This window comes from Culex pipiens, chromosome 3 (assembly GCF_016801865.2).
Source record: "Culex pipiens pallens isolate TS chromosome 3, TS_CPP_V2, whole genome shotgun sequence".
Classification (NCBI taxonomy): domain Eukaryota; kingdom Metazoa; phylum Arthropoda; class Insecta; order Diptera; family Culicidae; genus Culex; species Culex pipiens.
In genome coordinates this window covers 96,892,254-96,918,774 of record NC_068939.1, presented here as the reverse complement: position 1 = coordinate 96,918,774, position 26,521 = coordinate 96,892,254, and the positions used below count along the sequence as shown (strand labels likewise).

At 40.4% G+C, this 26,521-nt stretch overlaps 1 protein-coding gene across 4 annotated transcripts in view; it reads right to left on the bottom strand.

Moving 5' to 3' along the window:
- LOC120429711 (triple functional domain protein-like) overlaps window positions 1-26,521 on the bottom strand; it is a 226,984-nt gene that overhangs the window by 148,840 nt on the left and 51,623 nt on the right. For all 4 annotated transcript variants that reach the window (XM_052709377.1, XM_052709380.1, XM_052709378.1 and 1 more), the window contains exon 7: window positions 3,824-4,100. In XM_052709377.1, coding sequence (XP_052565337.1) covers window positions 3,824-4,100 — 277 coding nt within the window. The remainder of the gene's footprint in view (window positions 1-3,823; window positions 4,101-26,521) is intronic.

Sequence of the window (26,521 nt, the reverse complement as noted above, 5' to 3'; positions counted from 1 at the left end):
TATTGAATATTTGGCCTTTTATCAAATGTGGTCTTGATTTAAAAAAAATCAAAATAGTTTTTTTTTTTCGAAAAGATCGGAAAATTTCACAAACATTGCATTTTTTTAATTGAAAATTGGACAATTAGTTTCGGGACCATCCATAAACCACGTGGACACTTTTTTGGGAATCTTTTACCCCCCCCCCCCCCCTCTTCGTGGACAAATGTCCATACAAAAAAAATCTTTTTTGTATGGATCGTGGACAATCGCCATACCCCCCCCCCCCCCTAAAGTGTCCACGTGGTTTATGGATGGTCCCTTCTGAGATATTGGCATTGGAAAATAGAGGGCTGTTGCATCCAAAATCATGAAGTTTGATACGTCGCATGACTAGTTCACGCTGTTTCCTAATGCGGTTCCGGATGTGGCCACCGGAGATCAGTGGAACCGGTTCCGATGGGTTATATGATATTTATTGGTTTTTTGTTTTGCAAGACCATTCATGGTAGAAGAAAGCGTATCAGTTCACAATTGGATAAATCTGATACTCATTTAAAAAATCCGGATCTTCTGGTGGCCTGTAATCCGGCCACCGGTCCGTCCGTGCAGTGCAATTTTTCATCGGATTATTGTCCTTGGTGCAGAAACGAAGCTAATGGTGTATAATAATCGATGGTTTGCGCAAAACCATGTTGCGATAATTTTTGGTCCCTTTTTCCCACTGTGAGCTGTATACTGGCTGGCTGGTCAACGATTCAGTAGATTAGATTGATTTTTGATTGAGTACTCCAGAACTCAAGATTTCCATAATAGTATTGTCTTGAAATGGGATTTTGCAAGTTAAACAAGTAAACTATTGAGAAAGTTTAAATTCCTAATAAAAATTGTTTGAAAAAGTCCATTTAGCAATTCCGCTGTGAAACTGTCAACTTTTCCTGTCCTTCTGGAGAAACGAAACGGCCTACTTTTCCCTACCAAAAATAACAGAATGGAAAATTAATACCTTTCAATACCAGTGCTGAAAAGTTCTACTTTTCAGCACTGTAATGGGTGCTGAAAAGTTGAACTTTTCAACACTAGTATCGAAAAGTAACATTTTTTAATATTTGTATGTTTTGAAAGGTGATTTTACTAAACACATGGATGTTTGACATAAAATTACATTCAAATAGAGCAATTCCATGTCAAATAGGGAATCGGTTGTACCCGACCCTCTCCGATTTGAATGAAACTTTGTGGACATGTTATCCTAGGCATATATATAAGCCATTTTTGTGTATATGGAGCCAGTTACACTCGATAATGACATTTGAGAAGGGCGTAAGTGTTTTAAATATTTTTGTATTTCGTAATTTGAATATTGCTGTATCTCGAAGCCGTTGCATCGTATCAAAAATTGGTCAAAGACAAACTTGTACGAAATTTGACGGGCTTTCCGAAAAAAAATACACTGGAAGAAAAAAACACTCCACTTTTATGAGATTTTTGATTTTTAATTGAAGGTGAGCCCACGATTTTTTTCGCTCAAATTTTTTGTGAAAATAGCCTAAGATGTTACAAAAAGATTCACGAAAAATGCAGGATGGAGCAACTCACCTAAAAAAATACAAAAATCATTTACTGAAACTGTATTTAAAAAAAGTGCTCTAAACGTCAAAATTTTCAAAAGCCAAATACGGGAATCGATTCTCCAGACAATTTTACATAAAAGTCTCCATATTGACCCTTGTCCTAAGTCCAATCCTTGTGAAGTTACAGTGATTTTTAAATTAAAAAATTTGAAAAAATAGGTTTTTTTATGGTTTTTCGCAATTTTTATATGACAGACTTGATTTTTCAGTCTCGAAAATATTTTTACCGGAAAGCTCGTTCAATTTCCCATAAGTTTGTCTTTGACCACATTTCAATTGGATGTATGGGCTTACAGATATAAGCTAATTTACTATCCAGGTTACTTTACTACACTGAAAAAATATTTTGTTTTCAGTTATGAGCAATGTAAAAACATTTTCGAGACTGAAAAATCAAATCTGTCATGTAGAAATTGCCAGAAACCATAAAAAACCCTATTTTTTCAACATTTTTATTTTTAAAACCGCTGTAACTTCACAAGGATTGGACTTAAGACAATGGTCAATATGGAGACTTTTATGTAAAATTGTCTGGAGAATCGATTCCCGTATTTGGCTTTTGAAAATTTTGACGTTTAGAGCACTTAAAAAAAAACAGTTTCAGTAAATGATTTTTGTATTTTTTTAGGTGAGTTGCTCCATCCTGCATTTTTCGTGAGTCTTTTTGTAACATCTTAGGCGATTTTCACAAAAATTTTGAACTAAAAAAAATCGTGGGCTCACCTTCAAATTTGACTTTTAAACTTAAAAATCAAAAAATCTCATAAAAGTGAAGTGTTTTTTTTCTTCCAGTGTATTTTTCCGGAAAGCTCGTCAAATTTCCTACAAGTTTGTCTTTGACCACTTTTTGATACGATGCAACGGCTTCGAGATACAAAAATATTTAAATTACGAAATACAAAAATATTTAAAACACTTACGCCCTTCTTAAATGTCATTATCGAGTGTAACTGGCTCCATATACACAAAAATGGCTTATATATGCCTAGGATAACATGTCTACAAAGTTTCATTCAAATCGGAGAGGGTCGAGAAAAAAGTACCTAAAAAATTCCTGTTTTGGGCTGGAATTGCTCAACAGCGTTTTTCGAAATTGCAAAAAATGTTGTAAGCAACTCTTTGCAAAACTTGATTTTTCAGCACTCGTCGTATTTACGACTCGAATCAGAATTCGACATTGAAAACATCGATACTGGCAGTGATCGTCCTATTATTCTCCAGTATACATTCAAACAATCAGCTGCGTTCTATAGTGCCATGTAAACATAAATAGAAACTTAAATTTGATTCATTCAACTATAAATTATTAAAGAAGAATAATCGCATTAATCTAGAGTGCAATTAGCCAACCTTGTTGACAAATGGGCCTGACCTATTTACCTATGTTTAGAACCGAACCGACCTCGCCGGAAGATAGATGTCAAAAATATTAATCACCATGAAAAACACCAACAATAATCGCAAAACACGAGTCCAGGCGGAGTGGCTCCAACGAAACGACACAACCGCAACTCTTGGACCCGATGATATTATTGACTCTCGGGACACTGCCAGAAGCACTATGTGCGAATTTGGCCGAACGAATCCATGGGTGTGAAGAATGCGCGTTCATTTTCACTAAAGGAAAATCGCCAATATTTCACGGCTCCACTTTGTTTACCAAGGCGAACCAGTCAACCAGTACTGCAGCGGTGGAGCCGCGGCGAGACCAATCATCCTAATTGAAGAATACATTTGCAGGATTAACACTTGGATTACAAAGTGCGGCCGGCCCGGGAAGGTGCAATTTGGAAGCCAAGCTTGAACAGTTATTGGCTTCGGTCGGGTGGAATTATTCAAACAATTTTGAGCACCGCACTTAAATTTCAATTCTTTACGGATGTAATTTTGCAGAATCTGCGGTTGCGGTCGTGGCCGAAATCCGAAGTATTTCGCAATTATTTATAGCAAACTGCTCCAAACTGTACAGTTATATTGCTATTATGCACATTAAACTGTGAGCTATGGGGGAGGAGCCAGAACTGTCCTCTTCACAGTGAGATTATTCTAGGAGATGTTACCAATGTTCAATGACAATTTGTAGTTTCTTCAATTCTTAAAACAATCATATGGAAAATTACTCAAAATCGATTAAAAATGTTAATTTGCATGATTTGAAGGTACAACATGTGGTGTCCTCTTCAAATAAATAAATTAAAATAAAAACTCACCTCCTAACGCGTCCGGGTCCCGCTGCTGCTGGTGCTGCTGCTGTTTGCTGCTCAGCTTGCTGTGGGAGGAGGGCAGTGGCTTCAGCACCGACACCGGCACCAGTCCTTCCTGGCTGTCGGTCGAGTTGATCGGCAGCCGCACCAGACAGAACTCGGGCGCCCCGGTGCAGTTCATGTCGATGACTTCCACCTGGGCGCCCTTCGTCACCGTCAGTTCCGAGGTGCCCTGGGTCGCGACATAGTCCGCTATCACCCACGTCACCTCCGCTAAGCCACCCTGGGAAAGGGGAAAGAAGAAAATTGATTAGAATATAGAGTTATACGCCACACTAATGATGTGAAATAATCAATAAACAACACTGTGGATGCAGTTCCATTTGGCAACAGATCATTATAAATGGGCAACGAAGGGGAAAGTTCCGACCCATGCTGCACTCAGCTGATTTAATATGAATAATTAAAAGTGATGGTGTATCGATTTTTATGTTCACTGGAACTGGAGCTATTTTTAGGTGGATTATAGTTAAATGATCGTGGCAAAATAGTTAAGGACACGCAACAATGAGTTGTTTTTCCGATTCTGTAAACAATTATTTGATATTGAAGTGAGGCATATTCCACTTGAATTGATGCTCTACCTTCAGAGAATTCGATAAATGTTAAATTTACGTCTAGATTTACCTAATCTAATCTAATCTAAACAGACCCTAGCGCAGCGTTAAATTTACGTCTAGATTTAAAAACTTTAAAAACTAACTAGATTTGAAAAAAAATATAAAAATATTCAAAAAATTTAAATACGTTCCGTAACCTGACCAACGTACGTAATGCAGTATTTTTACCTTTTCTAATCAACAACAAGACACGGTCGAAACCTCATAATAATGCTCAATACTTTAAAGGGAGACCTGCCCGGCCGCCTGGTGTGTGTATCACAAAATATGTACTCCTTCAACACTGTGCCAAACCGAGGCAGCTTATCGGGTTCACATTCTAATTATACCCAGTCATGCAGCAGCAGCAGCTATCGGAGGCTTTCTTTTGCACAAGCGTTTATTTTTAGTAGGATGTTGTTCTCGGCGACACCAGCATTATGTATATCCATATTTATGTAAATAACAGCGATTAACCCGATGAATAAATTCAATAATATCGATGACGATGAGGGCTAGTTAACTTCAAGCGATACAAATCACAAAATAAAACACAACAGAAAAAAAATGTCTTCCCCGAAATTTTTCAAATTTTTAAATAACTTGAAAAAGCTTTCAAGTTGACTGTAGCCAAAAATACATCTTCATATATTCTACTAATAATCAATCAAAGAAGAAGTTTAGCATTCTCCAACCACATAAAACATCGAACTGCAACCCACACACATCTTACCAACGAGTCCAAATTGATGACGTTGGTTATGACGAACATCCCGGCAAACCCACACCCCCCTCCCATTCTCAAGCCATGCCGCCGTCAACCCTAGTATTTGCGGAAAAGCCCCCGGTTTAATCCACCCCGGCAACGCCGATAAGGGCAATTAGTACTTCCAGCTTCTTCTTTCTCCAAAAGTCGCATGACTGTGAACGTAAAACAGCATCGAAAATACACACATATTGAACCATCATCGACACGAAATTGACTGATGGCTGGAAAATCCGCAAAATGTGGAAAATGCGTACAAACACGCCCTTGCTGCTTCTTCGCGTCGACGGGTCTGGTTCTGGTGTGTTTACACCAGAACGGAAATCGTACCTAACCTATACTACGTACTCTCCGAGCTTTTAGAGAAGCTCCTAATCTCCTCGCTCTCTCGTGCTCTTTTTCTCACTCACGAATTGGATTCTTATCACACCACTCAATTTGCTCGCACGCTGTTAAATTAATGTATTTTTTTTTACTCTTTTTCTGCCTTTGCTGCTGTGTAATTCGATAAAGGTAGCTTCTGCAGCTATACTAGGAAAGGATGAATTTTCTATTTCCAGGCATTTATTTTATGCCGTTTACGTAAAGTAGTACTGAATCACTTCTGAAAATTCAGATGTTCGGTAATCTATGATTCTCGGATTAGATTTCTTAAGTTTTCTAACAGAGCGGTTTTTCGATTAGTATTCGATCTATTTTTGAAAATCCAAATTCTAAACCGCTAAAGATTGTTCATTTGCACGTCCTTCATAAGCTTTAAATTGAAAAGCATTGGAAGTTTATTTGTTTTCAAAGAATGGAAAATGTAAATAAGTGTTAGAGGTTACGATGGCTCTTGTGTCCTTTTGAAAACATACCCGAGATTATAGGTATTTTAATCCAAACAACAAAATCCGTCTTACCGATTTGTTTGTAATGAAATACACATACCTAGTTTTTTTTTTTTTTATTAGGTCCTATAAACATATAAAAGACAATAGTTTATTGGTTCTTTTCAAAAAAAAAACTCTGGATACGTACATTTTAGTCGGACACGTACATTTTACTGAAAAAGGTAATTTTTTCTTTTGCGAGCGCGTTTATTTTCAAAAACACTGCTGGTAAAATTTTCCTATTTTTGAGTATATTATATGACCGATTCTTTCGTGACGGGACAACGTTTGTACGCATATGTTTTCAGTTTTTTGCGGATAACTTTAAAATCTGTGGGAAAAGGTACCAATATTTATACAAATTTGGAAAGTACATTAAATTTCCAATAAGATTCACTCCAGCAAACATTTAAAAACACAAAGTTTGAGTCAAGAGAGATACAAATGTAGCGTGACGGGACAACATCGTACAATTGGATCATTTTGATTTTTATACACAAAAGTGAAGAACTCTGCTCTCCTAGTGAGTTTTTGAAAAAAACCTTTTTCTACAGTTGTTTTAAAAATGAAAAACGAAAAGTTTGCTTCCTGGATCAACCAATTTCGTCAAATTTTGTTGATTTGACAGGTACTTCTTTTCGTGACGGGACAACGCAGATATTTTGCAAAAGAGGGTTTTGCTCGCGTTGTCCCGTCACGAAATGAAGCAATTGTGAGAATCGCTACTGACTAGTCAACTTTAACTAATTTGGGGTCGCTGAGCTCGAATATGACCCCTAGAATACTCCAAAGTATTCAGGGAATGTGCAATCCAAGATGGCGGCCAATATGGCGGTGCTAGAATATTCGATATTTTTATACAGAAATGTAACCGGCAATGAACAGGTCAAATTCAACTAAGGGTTGCTGAACTCGAATATGAGCCCTAGAATACTCTCAGGAAAATCAACAGGCAAATATGGATTCTGGAGGGTCGATTTAGTCTAGATCGATCAAAAACTGGCTTGTTACACGATTTACTTATAGACACGAGAAATTAGCACATTTTTTTGAATTCGTGCCTTGTCCAAAAAATTTGCGTGACGGGACAACGCAAACTTGCGTCAGTCGCAACTCTCGTTCCTTTTGACCAATTTTCGATTTCTAAGAAGCATTTTAAAGGGCTTTTCGAATTCAAAGAGAATCCGAAATATGATGCAAATCCGATTTAACGAACCATTGCAAACTAAACAACTGTAATTTTTCGTGACGGGACAACGCTTCCATATACCCCCTTTTTAAATGTCCTGTGTAATTTTATACCTGCAGAATCTGCTTGTATCAATAAGAGGGCTTATAAAAGAGTCATTTTACTATATAATTCCGTTCAGAATGATTAAATATCTGCATTCCATCCATTAATTTGAGCAATTATTTAAAAAAAGTTGGCTTAATTAAAAATATCCAGCATTTATACATTTTACAACTTCTGCTCACAGGTATGTTTAGAATAAGGAACTTTGGTGTGGAAATATGTTTTTTGTGTGGTTCAAATAGTTGGAAAACATGGAAAATTATCAGAACCATCCAAAGTTCAACTTGAAAAAATGACTGCTTGGTAAACAAGTGCTAAGAATCAGTCATATGTATTTTTTGGGGAATCCTATAACAATATTTTGGACACAGGCTCTTTGGTCGAGGCTACTTGTGTATTAGCGTGACAATAAAAAAAATCGACTTCAGTGATACCCTCTGACTCGATTCCTTAGGCAAAAATAAGTATCTGTGCCAATTTTGAGCCAAATCGGTTGAGGTTTAAGGGTCGCTTTATATCGTTGATGTTTATATGGAAAAAAATCGCCAAAGTGTATGGAGAAAACCATCGTTTCAGTATTTTTCTGCCAGGTGGCGCGGGTCTCATCCAAAATTGTCCAAGTGTAAGATTCTTGTAGGAAATTCAAATCCCTACAACTTTGCCGAAGTGTGCTAAACGATCCGAGTTGACCCTGATTTTTGGTGATTTTTTTAGTAAAAAGTATTTTCTTACAGCAATTCCCCACGAAAACAGCATGAAAAAAAAAAACAAAAGTCCTCGGATCGGGCTCAAAATTTTTCTGGGGGCCGAAATAATTAGACCCGTATTTTTTTGTTTGGCCATTAGGGTGACCTACGCCGTGTTAGGGTGGTCTGAAAATGGCCATTTTCGTCGATTTTCGCAAAAACCACTTTTTTAGAAAAATCATAACTTCTCGCCATTTCAACCGATTTCAATTGTCTTATACGCAAATGAAAGGTGATAAATTGGCCTTTCAAAGAAAAATATCAAGAAGTTTCAAAAATCTAGCCTAACATATGAAAAGGTCGAATGAAACTTTAAAATGCCGTTTTGACGGTGTCTGGACCAAAGAGCCTATGTCTGGAAATATTTTTATCGGATTCCCCGGACATTTTTACATAACATACTTAAAAATGGGAGGAGTTCATTAACAGGATTCCGAGATATGATTTTTTGAAAATAAAATCCGTGTTTTTCGACGCGCCGCGCGCAAAATCACGAAAATGACAAAATCGGCAAAAAATCAACTTTTTCCACTAAAACTGCGATAACTTAAAAATTTCAGCGATGACCTATACATGTCTGGGTACCAAAATTTTCGTAATTGAAAGACGCAAAATTTTCGTAATTGAAAGACGCAAATTGAAAGTTATAGGTATGGATAAGGAATACACTGAAAAAAAATTATACACGGAAAAAAAATTATTTTTTTGTCACTAAAACTTGATTTGCAAAAAAATACTATTTTTATTTTTTGATACGTTTTAGGGGACATCAAATGCCAACTTTTCAGAAATTTCCAGGATGTGCAAAAAATTTTTGACCGAGTTATGATTTTTTTATCAATAATATTTTTTTCAAAAAACCTAAATATTGGTCGCCAAAATTTTTCAACTTCATTTTTCGATGTAAAATCAAATTTGCAATCAAAAAGTACTTGAGTGAAATTTTGATAAAGTGCACCGTTTTCAAGTTGTAGCCATTTGTTAGTCTTGATTTAATTTTTATAAAAAAATTTTTTTCGAAAAGATCTGAAAATTTCACGAATGTTTCATACTTAAACATTGTAAATCGGACCATTATTTGCTGAGATATCGACATTAGAAAATGGTGGGTTGGAAAAAGTATATTATTTCAGTGCCAAAAAACACAAAAAAATGTGACAATATTTACTTTTCGAAAAAACCGGAACGATCCCGGCGAATCGATGGTGTGCTGCCGGGCGAGGGTGGCATGGCTGGTGACACTGCTCTGCCGGAACCAGGGCAGCGAGATTTTCCGCCCGCTTTTCTTCGTCGATCCGGAACCACTATTTCCCCCGGTAAAGTTCGCCAGGAATGATAAAGGGCCTCCCCCTCCTCCACCTCCACTTCCACCCCCACTGTGACCATCGGTAGCATCCACCAGCCCGTCTCCTCCTCCATCCTTATCAATATTGCTGGACTTTAACATAGTGTCAGCGCGATTTTCGTAAACATTTATACAAAGACATTCACAATGGTTGATTCCTTAACTTTTCTCCGCTCGAAAGCTCCTTTCTGGCACTCACTCATTTCTTCCCGGCTGGGTGCATTAGGCACAAACACATTCTCTTCTATTACTTTACTGTGATCTGAAGTATCGAAGGCAGAATGGACAAATATTTCCAGTCATCATTCTTTTGCCCTACCCTGTGGACACAAGTTGTACACAAAGTTATCACTTGTAGGTATATACTTCGAGCTGTGTTGTTATCAGGTATTCGTTATCACTCGCGATTCCGCTTGCGATGGTATTTATCTTCCTATTTTTCACACAACTATAATTATTTTTTTCCAGCTGCTATATAACAGATTTCGATATGACCAAGTGAGACACATAAAAAATATCAAATATAAATAGGGGAAAGTGGGGCAAGTGTAACAAGCTAAGGAAATGATCGTTGTAACCCATTAAAAACGTAAAAAATCTGTTGGATATTTTAATAATCATCTTATTTCAGGTCTTAACTAAGACTTTGATAGAACAAGTTTTTAAAAAATCCTGTTTTTTAAAGCAAGAAATTTATTTTAAAAAAATTGATTTTCCGTACGTTCTACTCAACTATTGGGGCAAGACGAACAACCCGTTGGGGCAAGAGAAACAATGCATGAAACAACATGTTAATTTGCTAACAATTGAACTGTTATCACTTAGATACATCAGATTAGGATGTATTTGAAACGTTTCTTTAATTTTTAGATTATATAATATTATTTTACTAAAAAAATAATCGTTTTTTATGAAAAAAATTATTACTTAGATGAAAAAAAGGAAATTTTCATAATATCACTATATTTTGTATGGACAATTTTTTTAACAATTGTTTATCGGTTTTTAAGTACGTTTATGTATTTATTTCCCAATAAAATATGTTGTTGCAGCAATTCGTATTTTTTTCCATACTAAAAATCCATATGGTACACTTGCCCCACTTGAACAAGATTTTTTAAAAGCTCTCAACAAAAATAACCAAATGATAAATCATACTTTATAATAGGTGCAAGTCATTGGTTGGGACACAACTGATCTAGGAAAAATTGCATTTTGATAAAATGAGCCTTAAAACAAATCCTAAGCCTTATTTTGTGCTTTCCAAATATTATAAGAAAACAAGATTTTGAAAAAACCTTCATTAAATCTAATGCTCCGTGGCGTTTACGTCGTTTTGGCGGTTATGTGGTAGTAGAATCAGCTAATTGCATTGCTAGCAACAATTCCTCATACTGGAAATAATCAAAATTGTAAAAAATACGGCCGTACGAGCGATTGTTCCTCTTGCCCCATATGGTCGTCTTGCCCCACCTTCCCCTACACTTCAAACGGGGGGATTTGTTTTGTACTATGCTTGCAGTTCTTTAAAAAGCGGGGTTGACCATTATTTCCAGACTATTCAGTGCAATAGTAAACACCTGCAACTATTTTTCGAACTAACTGACTAATGTCCTTGGTTTAATGAAAGATATCGCAGCGCTTGCACATCGCGTGGACAAGCTGTTTTGTTTTAAAATTTTCTTTTTCTATGGAAAAACCTCTTTTATAAGAAGCGCACTGCCCCTGATCGCATAAATGTCCCATATGCATTTTCATCGATTTTTAGTTATTGATGCAGTTTGGTTCAAAATCGTGTGCTCTTTCAGAAAAGCATATAACATCCAGTACTTTGTTCTAGAAATCTGGAGGAAATCCAGTTTTTTCGCAAAAACTTAACACGTAGCCTTATGTATGGGACAAACTTCAAATGCGTTTTTCTCAGTTTGCTGTTTTTACATATGGGACATTTATGCGAACATGGGCAGCGCAGCTGCCTCCAGCCGCAACACTAATCAATTCCAGGTATCGACAACATATTCAAGTCAACGAAATTCGCGAGAACAAAAATCAAACAAACATTTCCATTCTAGTGGACCCCCGGCGCAATAATCGATTTCACAAACTGGTGCTGGGCAGTGTCAAACTGACAGTCCAACTCCAGTACGCCAAAAATGGACACAGGGACGGACGACAAGGCAACGGGACACGCGATATCAGACTGATTGTACGGGCCGTTATCGGGAACAACAACAATAGCAACAAAAAAGCAGTTCGCCACCGCGATAACCGGACGAAACACATGCTGGAACGAATCGAATGTGTGAATCCCCTCATGAGGCCTCACGGTGAATGTTGTTTTTTATATTATTTTCATGTGTGGAAAATAGTAAATTGAAAGCGAGAAAATCGAAACACGCTTTGTTTGCATAAAAATTTACAATCTGATACGAATCTATGCAATTTTCACGAGTAGTTACATATAAGTAGGTAGGAAAACTTGTTTAACAAAAAGACCATACTTTTCTTGGAGACGCATGGTATTCATGCTATGTAGAGCAGAATTTATATAACATCTACGTTTTCTTGTAGAACTTATTATTGTTAAATTGATTAACCCAGAAAGAATGACCCCATGTTACACAAACAGAAAATTGTTTTTTGGGTTATTTTAAACATCTGCGCAAAATGTTAGCGAATTTGGTAAGGATTAACAAGAGGCTAAAGTCAGTGAAAAAACATTTGTTTTTATGCAAAAACCACTTTTTTTAAATTGCTGATAAAATTTAGGAATCTAGTTGTACAGCTTTGGTCTGTCCGACAAAGTTGTAGCGCAGGGGTGCCCAACCTTTTGGACCTGCGGTCCAGATACGTTTTTTTCTGAAGCAAAGGCGGGCCGGACATAATGTTTGGTAAAAATTGAAAGAAAACAAATTAATGAAATAGTTTTGCGAATTGAATTCATTTATAAATTGATTTTTACAAAGAAGTTTAATGAAAACTATCCAAATTTCTTTATTTGGTATATTTTCATTTTGAATTGTATAAAATTGTATTGTAATTGTTTATGTCGATTGAAATTTTTTTCTTTATATCATTAACTTGAAAAATACATTTTAATTTTACAGGCCTTCTTAAAAAAAGTTATAATTCTTTATCACAACTGTAGACGAAAAACATAATTTCAATAAGCTTAGTTTGCAATCATCAAATTTATTGAAACTAAGTTTAGATTTGAATCTTTACTGAGCAATTCCATGCCAAATAGGGAATCGGTGTACCGGACCCTCTCCGATTTCAATGAAACTTTGTAGACATGTTATCCTACGCTTATATAAGCCATTTTTGTGTATATGGGGGGTAAGTGTTTAAGTGTAATTCGGAATTTAAATATTTCTGTATCTTGAAGCCGTTGCATCTTATCAAAAAGTGGTCAAAGACAAACTTGTAGGAAATTTGACGGGCTTTCCGAAAAAAATACACGCCACTTCTATGAGATTTTTCGATTTTTAAGTTTAAAACTCAAATTTGAGGGAGAGCCCACGATTTTTTTTCGTTCAAAATTTTTGTGAAGAAAGCCTTAGATGTTACAAAAAGACTCACGAAAATGCAGGATGGAGCAACTCACCTAAAAAAATACAAAAATCATTTACTGAAACTGTGTTTTTTTTTTTTTTTTGAAAGGTGCTCTAAACGTCAAAATTTTCAAAAACCGAATACGGGAATCGATTCTCCAGACAATTTTACGTAAAAGTCTCCATATTGACCACTGTCCTAAGTCCAATCCTTGTGAAGTTACAGAGATTTTTAAAATAAAAATGTTGAAAAAATTGGTTTTTTGGTGGTTTTTGACAATTTCTATATGACAGACTTTATTTTTTAGTCTCGTAAATATTTTTACCGGAAAGCAATTTTTTTAACATTTTTATTTTTGCTCTTCTCCTTAATTTAAAAAAAAATAAAATATTTTCACTCAGGTTTTCAATTTGTTATTTTGCGAATTTTATTAAAATACTGAAGTTTACGAAAAATAAAATTTTGTTCTTGGATTTCTTGAATCATTTTGCGATATTTTTATTTATGTATTTTTTTATATTTGCGGCGATCTTTACTTTAAGTAGGATTCATTTCTTTTTTAAGCTTTTTTTGAGTAAAAAAATGTCGTTGAAAAGTTGTTCTGAAAAAATTACATAAATTTTTCCTTACACTTTTTTTTTCAATTATCAATTTTATTCATGTTCCTTAAAAAAAGTTATTCTTCATAAAACACAAAAAAACTGTTGGAAATTCAAATTGTTCTAAAAAATTCGGACAAAGGTTAAAATTAAATTCAAATAAGGCCGTTGCAAATAATTTTCAAAGTATAAGTCGCCCTCCCACCCCCTTTAAAATTAAACCGAAAAATCAGGGAGAAAAAAAAATATTTTTTTAAAAAACATCAAAATTTCAATGGAAATAGAATTTTATTGATATTCATATTTAGCAACCAACCAAATTTTCAACATTCTGAAAAACATCATTTTTTTGCTGTGTAGATTATTCAAATATTTAAAAATCTGTATCTTAAGAACAAATTTTCTGTTCAATTTAGAGTCTTCGACAAAGTTGTAGATATTGCTAAGCACTTCTCAGAAAAAATAGTTACACTTTTAGAAAAAAAAAGTTTTACAAATTTGACTAAAAAGCATGCACCTCCCCTTCGTGAAAAAAGAAACTTAATATTACACACTGCATGTACAATTTTTGTGGACACGAAAAAATTGAAACCGACGGTATTCAAGCCCAACAGTAAAGACTGGAGCCTTAGCCCGCTCAGCCATTATACCGATAAAGAATGAAAAGGAAAAAAATCATGATTCAAAAGACTCTTGTTAAAGTTTCTAAAGAAAACTCGTGAAAATAAAAAAAAAAATTCGTCAAAAACAGAGGAGGAACACATCGCGGTTTATCTTTATTGTAAATCTAACAACAAAGGTGTGCAGACTGCGCCCAATCATATTGAAGGTGTGAAGTTTATTTTGCAAAACGTCAACGCGAGGGTCGTAAATATAGCCTCGCCCCGTTGTTCTCGAGCCTTAAACAAGCGAGTCAAAAATGGTATTGAACTTATTGAAATACACTTCCAAAACTTGCTGAACAAGGTTAGATTTTTGTCCGAAAATATTGTGGGTGTGATTGATTTGACAGTGAAACATTGTGCAACTACCACGAATTATTCTTTCGTGTTGATTTAATAATTAATTCATTAATCACAAACACAACCACAACCACAACCGCGAATGGTGGGGGGGGGGGACCTCTACACACCGAGAGAAATTCTTGTTGATCCTGCGACGAGAATAAAGGTCACATAGAATTATCCACACAGATCTAGGCTGTGAAAACAGAGACACTCACGCACACACACACACAACATTAATTGGACTGTTGGACTCTGTCGAACAGGCAAAGGTTTTCAGATTTTCATTTCGTTTGGTCGCCACAAAAAGTGACCATTAGAGCTGTTTTGCCCAAGAGATATTTCGCTTCTTTTAATTTGCACCCAAGAGTGCGAAAGTTTTCATCTGTTCCCCTCTCTCTCTTTCTCGCACACACACACAAACAGACTCTTTTCCCATTCTGGCGCTGCGTTTTCGTTTTTTATTAGCGTTTTTCACCAATTTTCCTTTCATCTGCTCGGTTATATTTTCCTTTCTGTTCCGCGCCACCCCTCCTCCTACTCTGTCGTTCTGAGTTTGTGTATTTGTGTGACTTTTTTTTTCCTTTCTTGTAATCTTCTTTTTTTCACACCAAGCGCCATACTTTCTTGTTTGCGATTTGTGTTGGCTGATTCGCCTGGGTATTTCCTGCAGTCAGTTGTTTCTTCCACACTGGGTTTAACCTTCTTCCCCGGTGAAATGTGTGTAAGGACTCCTTCTCAAGCAATTAGGATCCTTCCACAAATCGAGTGGGCGGCACATAGCTGCACATTTTATCCCTTGACGAAGAGATGAAATTTCCCACTTTTCTTCTTCTCCTGCTCCTCTCTTTTGCAGGGAACATTTCTTCGGGTTCGGATTCCCTTGGCACTGGCGTCTTGGGGTGACATTCGAGATGTAATTTCGTCAACCACTCTCACACACACACACAAACACACTTTGGAATGCAATTTTTCAATCTTCACCAACTCGCGACCTCCCCGTACTGCTGCAACCCCTTGAGAGCAGGGAAGGTCAGCTACGTAACTCCTAATCTTCTCTTCGGGCCAGGAAAATTAGTTAATCCTCCTGGAAGGTACTTTACCGAGCACACACACCCCAACCCACACACAACCAGCGAGGAATGATAAAAGAATATTTTTTTCTCGTCCTGGGTTCGGAACTTGGACGGCTCCGGAACAACCCCTCCGGTGGACCCTTTCAACACCACCTTAAAACAGGGGGTGTAGATCCTCCCCCTCCGAACAAGATAAACCCCCAAATCACGTGCGGTTTGACCCCGGATTGCCAACCTGCGACCGATCGGACATGGTTCTGCGGAAACACTAATTTATGAGCATTTGTTGTGCCGCTGAGCTGCGAAAAAATCAAACTCGCACTGGCCGTCGCCAGAGTCAACAACTTAGACCTCTACCAGGAGAAAGACTCTCCCACTCTCAAGTTCTGTTATCTCTCGCTCTCAACTTAAATAAGCGAAGAGTCAGAGAGCGCTTACACGTGTATGTGGCGGCTGGGCCTGCTCCTGGTGGCATGTCACACATTATAATGTGTGTCCACCCCCCTCAATCCGTCTCAAAACATGCAATTTCATCTCGCGTGTACTCGCACTGCTCTCCGGCAATGGTAACGCAAACGCCAACGCCGAGTACGCGAGAGCGACCTCCCCCTTCCACCAATGTCGCCGCCGTCGCCGCACATAACCTCACCCAATAGCTTCGAGCTTCGGGCACAACGACGACAGCTCTTTGATATCTAGACAGGAATGACGGGGTCATGGTGGCTGCTCGAGTGGAAATAATGCGCTCAACAATATTACAAATTATATAAATTTCATCGATAAAAAAAGTTATCTTGATAAAATTTGGTCGAGGAAGCTACATAATTACTGCAGCAGTGATCTGTATTCAATACAGAAACACGCAGTTTAAAGACAACAACATGTATTGCAATAGACATGCTCCTTAACATTCGAGTTCGGGTGGCACGCCGACGATTTTTGAAAATTGATGATCAACTTGTGCGCATCTTGCTGGACAAGCAAAATCTTAACACGTTACACGTTCTTTAATTTATAAGTTTAGACTGCCCAATACGCATTGTTGTCACACCTGGAGATTTTCTCATTGAAATAGGTAGGAAAAAATGTTTTCCAATATAAACCATGGGAGGAGGCGCATGGTGGCTCAAGTAAATTCTAATAATTTGTTAACAGTCTGGACCCGACGCCTGATTTTTCTGTTACATTCTTATTTGAATTCCATATAAACTGTAACGGGAATTGCAGGCACCGGGTCCTGACTATTAATAAGCCTCAATATATCGTCAGCTGTGTGCTATCTTGTGACAACGACCATTTAGTACTTTTCGAGAAAATCGATTTTTAAAGTTCGATGATAAATATTTTCAACACTATGACTAGTAGAGCCAAATTTTTTGAAGCAATCGGTTCGTATACTATCGCTTAACAAACGCTGTAAGTTTCAACTAATTTGGTTACACCAGTCAAAAGATACAGTAAATTATGTAATCAAAAATCTGAAAAGCACGTGTCACAAGTGTGTTTCGAAAGTAAAATTGTACTACGTGTCACAAGTGTGCACAGAATTTCCATACAAACTGAAAGAGACTTAAATCAATAGTTCAACCGACTTATTCAGTACATTTTCAAAAACAAAGGATTGCACTGCCTTCAGAAAATGTGTTTCCACATAAATTTGTGAAAAACAAAAAAAAATCCACATTTTCCAACAACATGTATGACGTGTCACAAGTGTGCACAATCATTTTGATGATAAATTGGTCTATGTCACAAGTGTGTATTGCGATATCCGGGAAACGGAAGCGAGTTTCCAAAATCGGGTTAAAGCATCTTGTAGTGTTTGTTAAGTATAGTAAAACATCATCATTAACTCATTTTCGACCAAAATGGTCTATGTCACAAGATAGCACACAGCTGACGATATGTCGTCTTTTAAAATGTTTGACATCTCTTTTACTTTTGATTAGCATAAACTAAAAAAAAGATTTTTTTTTAATTATTTTTTTCAAATCGTCTCCATCAGTATGAAAAAAACATTTTTTTCTGAAAAATGCTATTTTCACCGTTATAATATTTTGAATAAAACATTTTCTTAATCAGGAAGGTGAAACATAATTTTCTACGTATAAATCTCCTATGGGTGTTCTCGGTTTATAATATTTTGTTTCCTCCATATTGTGAACGGATCACCTTTCACAGAATTTACAGGGGTGGAAGGATGCGTGGACGTACCAAACGATCCTGGCATGCAATTTAATAAAAAAAAGATATGTCCCACGACTGGATTATACCGAAATGGCAAGTTGACCTCTTCCAGGGTCGGGGAACGGCCAGATATCGTCTTTTAATTTGTTCGAAGAGATCGAACGCACACTACTACAAAACCAAAACTGCGCTACCTTTGAATTGTATTCTTTGCTTTCTTTTTACGCACACCTTGTTTTTAGAATAAACCGCTCATTGTCTAGCTCGTAACCGTACGATTCGCACGCGTCTTTCATTCCGGCCGAAATCGAAGGAAAAAATACGACCTTAAAATACAGTCCACTAGATCAACCTACATAAATTTCTGGTCCTTCTGTGCCGAATGAAGTGGTGAACCGGTAAACGTTACGGGAAAAGTGGATTTTCGACGGAAAATCGCGAAAATGAGCATTCGGTTCGGCGAAAGTGTCGGTCGAGTGTAGCGGCGCCATCTTGCATTCGCCAGAGCCCGCTTCAGTGAAAACGAACAAAAAGATCAGTGTTCCCAGCATGGAAAACGATGCACCAGCCTCGCGCTCGGGAAACTGAAGAACAAAAGGAAGAAAAGAAGACGTTCTACAGCCCCATCAGGGAGCAGATTCTGGAGCACAAGCGAAAAGAGCAGAAAAGGAAGATGGAAGAAAAAGTGAAAGCTCTCGTCCGTCAGCGAGGGGCAGTGAAGTCGAAATTGACGCGCATCAGCACGGCTTTGGTCGACGTAGTGGAGGGAAGGCAAAATCCTAACCTCAAAAACATTCCGTTTTTGCGTCAAAACTCGAAAAATGTGGACGCTTGTTATCGCGAGTACAACACCATCCAAAATGAAATTGTCGCGTTGCCCCTCTCTGACGATGCGAGAACGGAACAAGAGAACCGTTACATCGAGTTCGAGCACCTGTACAACGAGGTCAGCATCAAGCTGGAGACCTTGTTGGAAACCGCCGTCAAACGGGAGCAGCGCCTACCGTTGGCGTCGGCGAATCAGCTCGTCCCGGCGAATGCGGCTGCCGCTGCTTTCCAGCCGCCGCCGTTGAGTGTTCCGCTTCCGAGTTTTGATGGAAACTACGAGAATTGGAAATCCTTCAAGTGTATGTTCACGACGATCATGGCGCGCTACCAGACGGAGTCCCCGGCAATCAAACTCTATCACCTCAAGGATTGTATGAAGGGAAAGGCGATGGGGTTCATCGATGAGGAGACCATTAAAAACAATGATTATGATGCTGCCTGGGCCAGTCTGGAGGAGAGATTCGAGGACAACCGCCTCATCATCGATAAACATATCGAGGCGCTCTTCAACCTTCCCAAGATCACCAAGGAGAGTGCCGAAGAACTCCGGAAGCTACTGGATACGTGCACCAAGAACGTCAACGCCCTCAAGAATTTGGACCTTCCAGTCGTGGGACTAGGAGAACAGATGCTGCTCAACGTTCTGTCTGCCAAGATGGACAAAGATACCAGGAAGACCTGGGAGACTCGCCAGAAAATTGGTCAGCTTCCAGCGTACGCAGCGACGATCGCATTTCTCAAGGAACGCTGCAAGATTCTGGAGAAGATCGAGGTCAACACGAAGTCAAACTCGGAAGCGACGAAGCCATCCCGTGCGGTGGCTAGAAGCAACACGTTGGTGTCAACGACGGAGCAAAAGTGTGCAGTGTGTAAAAGTGACCACGAGTTGTGGAAGTGTGATCAGTTCAAGAACTACAGTGCCAAAGAAAAGTACAGTGTTTTGAGAAAAAGTGGTTCCTGTTACAACTGCCTACAGCGCGGACACCGCCTCAGCGAGTGTTCATCGAGTTCCTGCCAGAAGTGTGGCAAACGCCACCACACTCTGCTGCACGTCGGAGACAGGAAGCCGGCAGATCCGTCGTCCAAGAACGAAGAAGCGGATTTGTGCCGGTCGAAAGAGCCGCAGGTTCGGACGGAACAGGCAACTGGTTCTAGCAGCACCCGATCGGAGACGACCGCAACGCTTTGTGCCCAGGTCGAGAGATCCGTGAACGTCACGCTCCTGTCAACTGCCGTCGTCCTGGCCTACGGCAGTGGAGGCGTCAGCTATCCGTGCAGAGTCCTCCTAGACTCAGCGTCCCAAACGCACTTCGTGACTGAACAGTTCGCAAAATTACTCGCTCTCGAAAGACAACCCGCCAGTTTCCTCGTCAGCGGATTGAACGGTTCGGACACGCGCATTCGATCCAAGATCGAAGTCCGTATCGAGTCACGAGTCAACGAATTCAGCTTGGCACTCGAGACGCTCATCGCACCGAAGATCACCGGGGAACTACCGTCCTACTCAATCGACGTTCGCAACTGGCCGCTCCCGCCAGGGACTGAACTCGCGGACCCTGCGTTCTTCAAGCGTAACAAAATCGACATGCTGATCGGTGCGGATGTTTTCTGGGACCTCATCAAGAGCGAGCAAATCGAGATGGGGCCGAACTTGCCAACGCTGCGTGACACGAAACTTGGCTGGATCGTCGGAGGATCTGTGTCCAGTGCAAGTCCAGCGAAACTTCGAACCCTCTGCACGGTTACTGAGGATGACCGCCTCAGCGACATCCTCAAGCAGTTCTGGACGATCGAAGGCAGCGACGAGCTGCTGGCCCCCGGACCCGGCGACACGGCATCGAATGCCGAATGTCTTGAGCATTTTCGCCGTACTCACCAGAGGGACGGCGAAGGACGATACATCGTCAGACTTCCGTTCAACGAGCGGAAGAACCAGTTGGGCGATTCGAAGCAGATGGCCATGAAACGCTTCCTGACCGTCGAGCGGCGACTCGACAGAGAACCGGAACTCAAACAACAGTACGCCGCATTCATGCATGAATACGAGAACCTGGGCCACATGCGTGAGGTCCGCACGGAAGATGCAGACAACGGTGGACCGGCGTACTATCTCCCGCACCACTGTGTCATCAAACCGACAAGCACGACGACCAAGCTGCGGGTGGTGTTCGATGGCTCCGCCAGGACCACGTCCGGCGTCTCACTAAACGATGCCCTGATGACCGGACCGACCGTCCAAAACGATCTGATAGCGATACTCCTGAACTTCCGGTGCTACCGGTTCGCGCTCACCCTGGACATCCCAAAAATGTATCGCCAAGTGAGGATCAACCCCGACGACGCACGATTTCAGCGAGTGTTTTGGAGAGACGACAAGAACCAGCCGCTGAAGATCTTCGATTTGCTGACCGTAACGTACGGTCTCGCCTCGTCACCGTTCCAAGCGACGATGACCCTGAACCAGCTCGCCGACGACCACGGAGCAGAATTTCCACGCGCTGCCGCTGTGTTACAAAGCTCTTGCTACATCGACGACGTTTTGACGGGTGCGCAGTCTCTGGACGACGCACTTCAACTGCAACGAGAGATCGTCGGGTTGCTGCGATGCGGTGGATTCGCCGCACACAAGTGGTGCTCAAACGCGCCCTCGATTCTGGAAGCCATTCCGGAAGCACAACAAGGAGCCAAACTGAACGTTGCTGAGCTCGATTTGAACGCCCTCGTAAAAACACTCGGAGTTGCCTGGCAACCGGCGAGCGACACGTTCTCTTTCGACGTGGTGGATTTCGAGCCAGCTAGCAACGAGCGACTCACTAGGCGGAAGGTCGCCAGCCAGGTTGCTAAGATCTTCGACCCGCTAGGGTTCATCGGACCGGTCCTGACCGCGGCCAAATTGATCCTGCGCGGAGTGGGGTCTCTCAAGACGGACTGGGACGAACTCGTTCCCCCGAACATGGGTCGACAATGGCAGTCATTCCGGCGTGAGCTGCCGGTTCTGAAGAAACTCCGCCTGCCGAGGTGGATTCTCTACAAGGAGATGCAGTTCGTGGAGCTGCACGGGTACTGCGACGCGTCGGACCAAGCCTACGGCGCCTGCATCTACACTAGGTTGACTCGACTGGACGGATCGACCGTCATGAAGCTGGTATGCAGCAAGTCGAGATTGCTCCCCAAGGCCACCAAGAAGAAGAAAGAGATTTCAACACCGCGCGGCGAACTGCTGGCGGCGCTACTGCTCGCCCGTTTGGTAACCAAGGTGCTGTCGTCGACAAGTACGACGTTCGCTTCAGTCAACCTGTGGAGCGACTCCCAAATCGTACTCAGCTGGATTCGAAAGCCGCCGCAACATCTGCAGTTGTTTGTGGCCAATCGAGTAGCAGAAATTCAGCGACTGACTGGAGCTTTCCGCTGGGGCTACATTTGCACTGACTCCAATCCTGCTGATTTGATCTCCCGGGGCACAACTCCGAACAAGCTGCTGAAGAGCCCCATCTGGTGGGATGGCCCGCCTGCAGTGCCGACGACAACTGACGCCGGACCGATGATTCCCGATGAAAGACTCCCAGAACTGAAATCAGCGGTTGCGCTCGCTTTGACAGCTGTTGAACGATTGAAAGCCTTCGACGACGTGAGCGACTTCTTCAAGCTGCGGCGCGCCATGGCCTACGTCGCTCGATTTGCAGAGTTCATCGTTTCAAAGCGCAAGAAGGTGACCAAAGGGTGGCTCACTGGGAAGGAGATCAAGCGTGCGGAAGGAATTATCGTGAAGCTGGTTCAAGCCGAGGCGTTCCACACCGAGATTGCTGCACTACTGGACGACAAGAGAGCACGGCACCGGCTGTGCGGACTCAACCCGTTCCTTGACGTCGATGGCCTCCTGCGGGTCGGTGGGCGCATCAAACACGCCTTCATCCCGTACGACAGTCGCCATCAGATGGTGTTGCCGGCCAAGCATCCGGTAACCGAGCTCCTCATTCGGCACCTGCACGAGGAGAACTTGCACATCGGCCAACGGGGACTTCTCGCCGTAGTCAGACAGAGGTTCTGGCCGCTTAATGTGAAGACGACGATCAGGAAGGTGGTCCGCAGCTGCATCACCTGTTTCCGGGTCAACCCAACGAAGACGTCGCAGCTGATGGGGGATTTGCCCTCATACCGAGTCCAGCCAGCACCAACGTTCGCCAGAACCGGAATCGATTTTGCTGGCCCGTTCTGGATCAAATCCAACGCTGCTGTGAGGAAACCAACGATAACGAAGGGATACGTCTGTCTCTTCGTTTGCCTGTGTACAAGAGCTATCCACCTAGAGCTTGTATCAAACCTTTCGTCCGACGCCTTCCTCGCTGCGCTGCGGCGCATGGCGAGCCGTCGTGGTGTGCCCAGCACCATTCTCTCGGACAACGGAACCAACCTGGTTGGTGGCAACAACGAACTTGAAGAGTTGGCTCGTCTCTTCCAGAATGAGCTACACCAGAAGAACCTGGACAGTTTCTGCAGCAGCAAGAACATCGAGTGGCGATTCATCCCTCCCCGCAGCCCACACTTTGGAGGAATTTGGGAGGCTGGGGTGAAGTCGATGAAATACCACCTCAAGCGGATCGTTGGAGAGCGCCGACTCACCTTCGAAGAACTTTACACGACTCTCACCCAAATCGAAGCAGTGCTCAACTCGCGGCCGTTAACGCAATCGTCTGACGACCCGAACGACTTTACTGCCATCACCCCGGCCCACTTTTTGATTGGGAGAGAGTTACAAGCAATTCCGGAACCGTCGTACCTCGCCCTGAAGGAATCCACGCTGTCCAGGTGGCAACTGGTCCAGACGCTGCAACAACATTTCTGGAAGAGGTGGACGAAGGAGTACCTTCCAGAATTACAGAACCGCCAAAAGTGGTACAAGAAAACGACGATCAAGCCGGGTGCCCTGGTGCTGATCATCGACCGCAACACGCCACCGATGCAGTGGCCTCTCGCTCGGATTGTGGCGCTGCATCCGGGAAAGGACAACGTGACCAGAGTCGTGACGCTGAGGACGCCCAAGGGAGAGCTGAAGCGTGCAGTGCACGAGATTTGTCTTCTACCGTTGGACCAGGAGGTCCAGCCGGAGGAGCGACCGGAGGAGCAGCTGGCGAAGAATTGAAATGGTTCATTTCAACGCCCGGGGAGAATGTTCGATGAGATCGAACGCACACTACTACAAAACCAAAACTGCGCTACCTTTGAATTGTATTCTTTGCTTTCTTTTTGCGCACACCTAGTTTTTAGAATAAACCGCTCATTGTCTAGCTCGTAACCGTACGATTCGCACGCGTCTTTCATTCCGGCCGAAATCGAAGGAAAAAATCGACCTTAAAATACAGTCCACTAGATCAACCTACATAATTGTTGGCATGGATCTTGGCATGCTAATTTATTAGGATCGATATGTCGCACGATGTCGATTATTCTAAAATTGTTATTTGGTCTGTTCCTGTCGATCTGACTCGAGATCGAGCCTGAATCGAGTCGAGGCTCTAGCCAAAATTCTCAGTGGAAGGGTACCGTAAAGGCGTAAACCGGGGTGACATTGATAAGTTTAAGATTTTTCCGCTAAATGAAGAGTTGAATACGCATGGAATGGTATGGGATCATGCCACCTACAACGGATTTTATGATGCCATACCATTCTGTACGTATTTAATTTGAACTCATCATTTTGCGGAATAATCTGAAACCATTCAAAGTCATCAATGTCACCCCGGTTTACGGCAACCAAGATCTGTTCCGGATTGGCCAAATCTATCTATATATATAAAAAAAATTCGACGGTTTTGTTCGAACGCGAATCAGTTCGGAGCGTCGGATCGAGGTGCGCTTCGTTTTTTTTTTATTGATTTTGATGGGAAAAGTTACGTGAAATCAAATTTTGATCACAGGAGGCTGAATAAGCAAAAAAGCTAAAAACGTCAATAAACGAAAAAAAGACAAGACGAAGTTTGTCGGGGTTAACTTGTATGTTATAATTGCTCTCAACAACACATACATTAACCTTACGTTAACCCTGAAACATGCAATTTTGTTATTACATATAGAAATTCTTTTGAAATAAAAAAAAATGCCCGCACTGTTCAACAAGCCTCATTTTTGAAGGTTGAAAAATGCTCTGGTTAAATTTTTTTATGTAACTTTCCACAAAAACCGGGAATAGATTTTAGCTGTATATTTTATTAGGGTCAATTTATTAGACTTTCTGTAAATAATCAAAAATTTGTACCTTCAAGTGGAATATTCTGAGATTTTTTAAATTTTTGTTTTTGAAATGAAAAAAATAATCACGATATGTAAAATGCTTCTACAAACAACACAAAGAAACCCATTTTTTGATTGATACATTCTGAATCTAGATTTGAATGTTTTTTTCTGAAACAAACATGATCATATGTAAAATTACACAAAAAAAGCTGTTAATTTACACATTACCGTATTTGAAAATTTCTTGAGTCAGTACAAAAATGTTTCAATCTGTCTCCAAATTTCTCCTTTTCAAACAAAAATTGCAAATGATCAGAGCACAAAACAGTTTCTAATACCTACATGATTATGTCTTTGATAAGTGTTATCAAACACATGATTACGTCTTTTGAAAAATATGTGTTAGAAACTATTATCAGTGTGATGCACTCATTTGTAGACTGGAGAACTTGATTTTCCATTAGCTCTTAATTAGAGGGTGACGATTCTCGAGATTTTCAATTTCCCGGGAATCGAGAGTTGAATTTGTCCATTTTCCGGGAATTCCCGGGACCCGGGAGTTTTTTTTGACTATGCCAATAGTGGCAAAATTTAAAATGAAAAGTAATGAATTTGTTACAATCAATTCATACTAATTCTATGAAACGTTTATTCAGGTAGCCTCATTATTTTGGGGAACTATATAAAACCTTTTGATTTTTTTAAATCTGCTAATACATAATCGTTTCTTGAGCTTTTTAAGACTCAAAATTGTAATTTAAAATATTAACGAATCTTAATTCGCACTGAGTGATTTTTCAAAAGTTGCACAAAGATCTTTGTAAAAAAAATAACTAATACAGTCCAGACTCGATTATCCGAAGCCTCGATTATTCGAAGTTTCGATTATCCGAAGTTCGATTATCCGAAGGTTTGTATAGAACTTCGGATAATCAAATCACGAACAAAAAAAAAATCTTTTGTTTTTTTTTATTTTATTACTTATGATTTCTAATTCGAGTTCTGCGACCCCGTTTTAGTAAAATTTGAATAGTTGATTGCCTATTAAATAAAAAAAATGCATTTTTCAATGTTTCACACCGTCATTTTGGCCGCTATCTATCTTGGACTAAAAATTTCTAAATCACTTCAGAGTAGTTTAGGGGTCATTCTTGAGCTAAACAATCAAAAATAAGAAAACGAAAAAAAAATCGTGATTCGATTATCAGAAGTTTTGATTATCCGAAGTTTCGATTATCCGAAGTGCTCCTCTCAATTATAGTTTTTGGAATTTTGATAAGTTAAAATTTACACTTTCTGAATAAGAAGATAAGAGAAGCATTGGTTTATTCGAACTTGATTGATCATTCAATGTTCAAAACAATTGAATTTTTCATATGTTTTTCTGATTAGTTTATATCATTTTGCTTCGATATTTATAAGTAAAAAATTTCCCAAGGGTCTCGGCCGAATTTCCCGGGAATCGAGAGGTCCAAAAATGGTCGATTTCCCGGGAATTCCCGCTCGCCACCCTCTACTCTTAATCGAATTGGGTATTTTTTA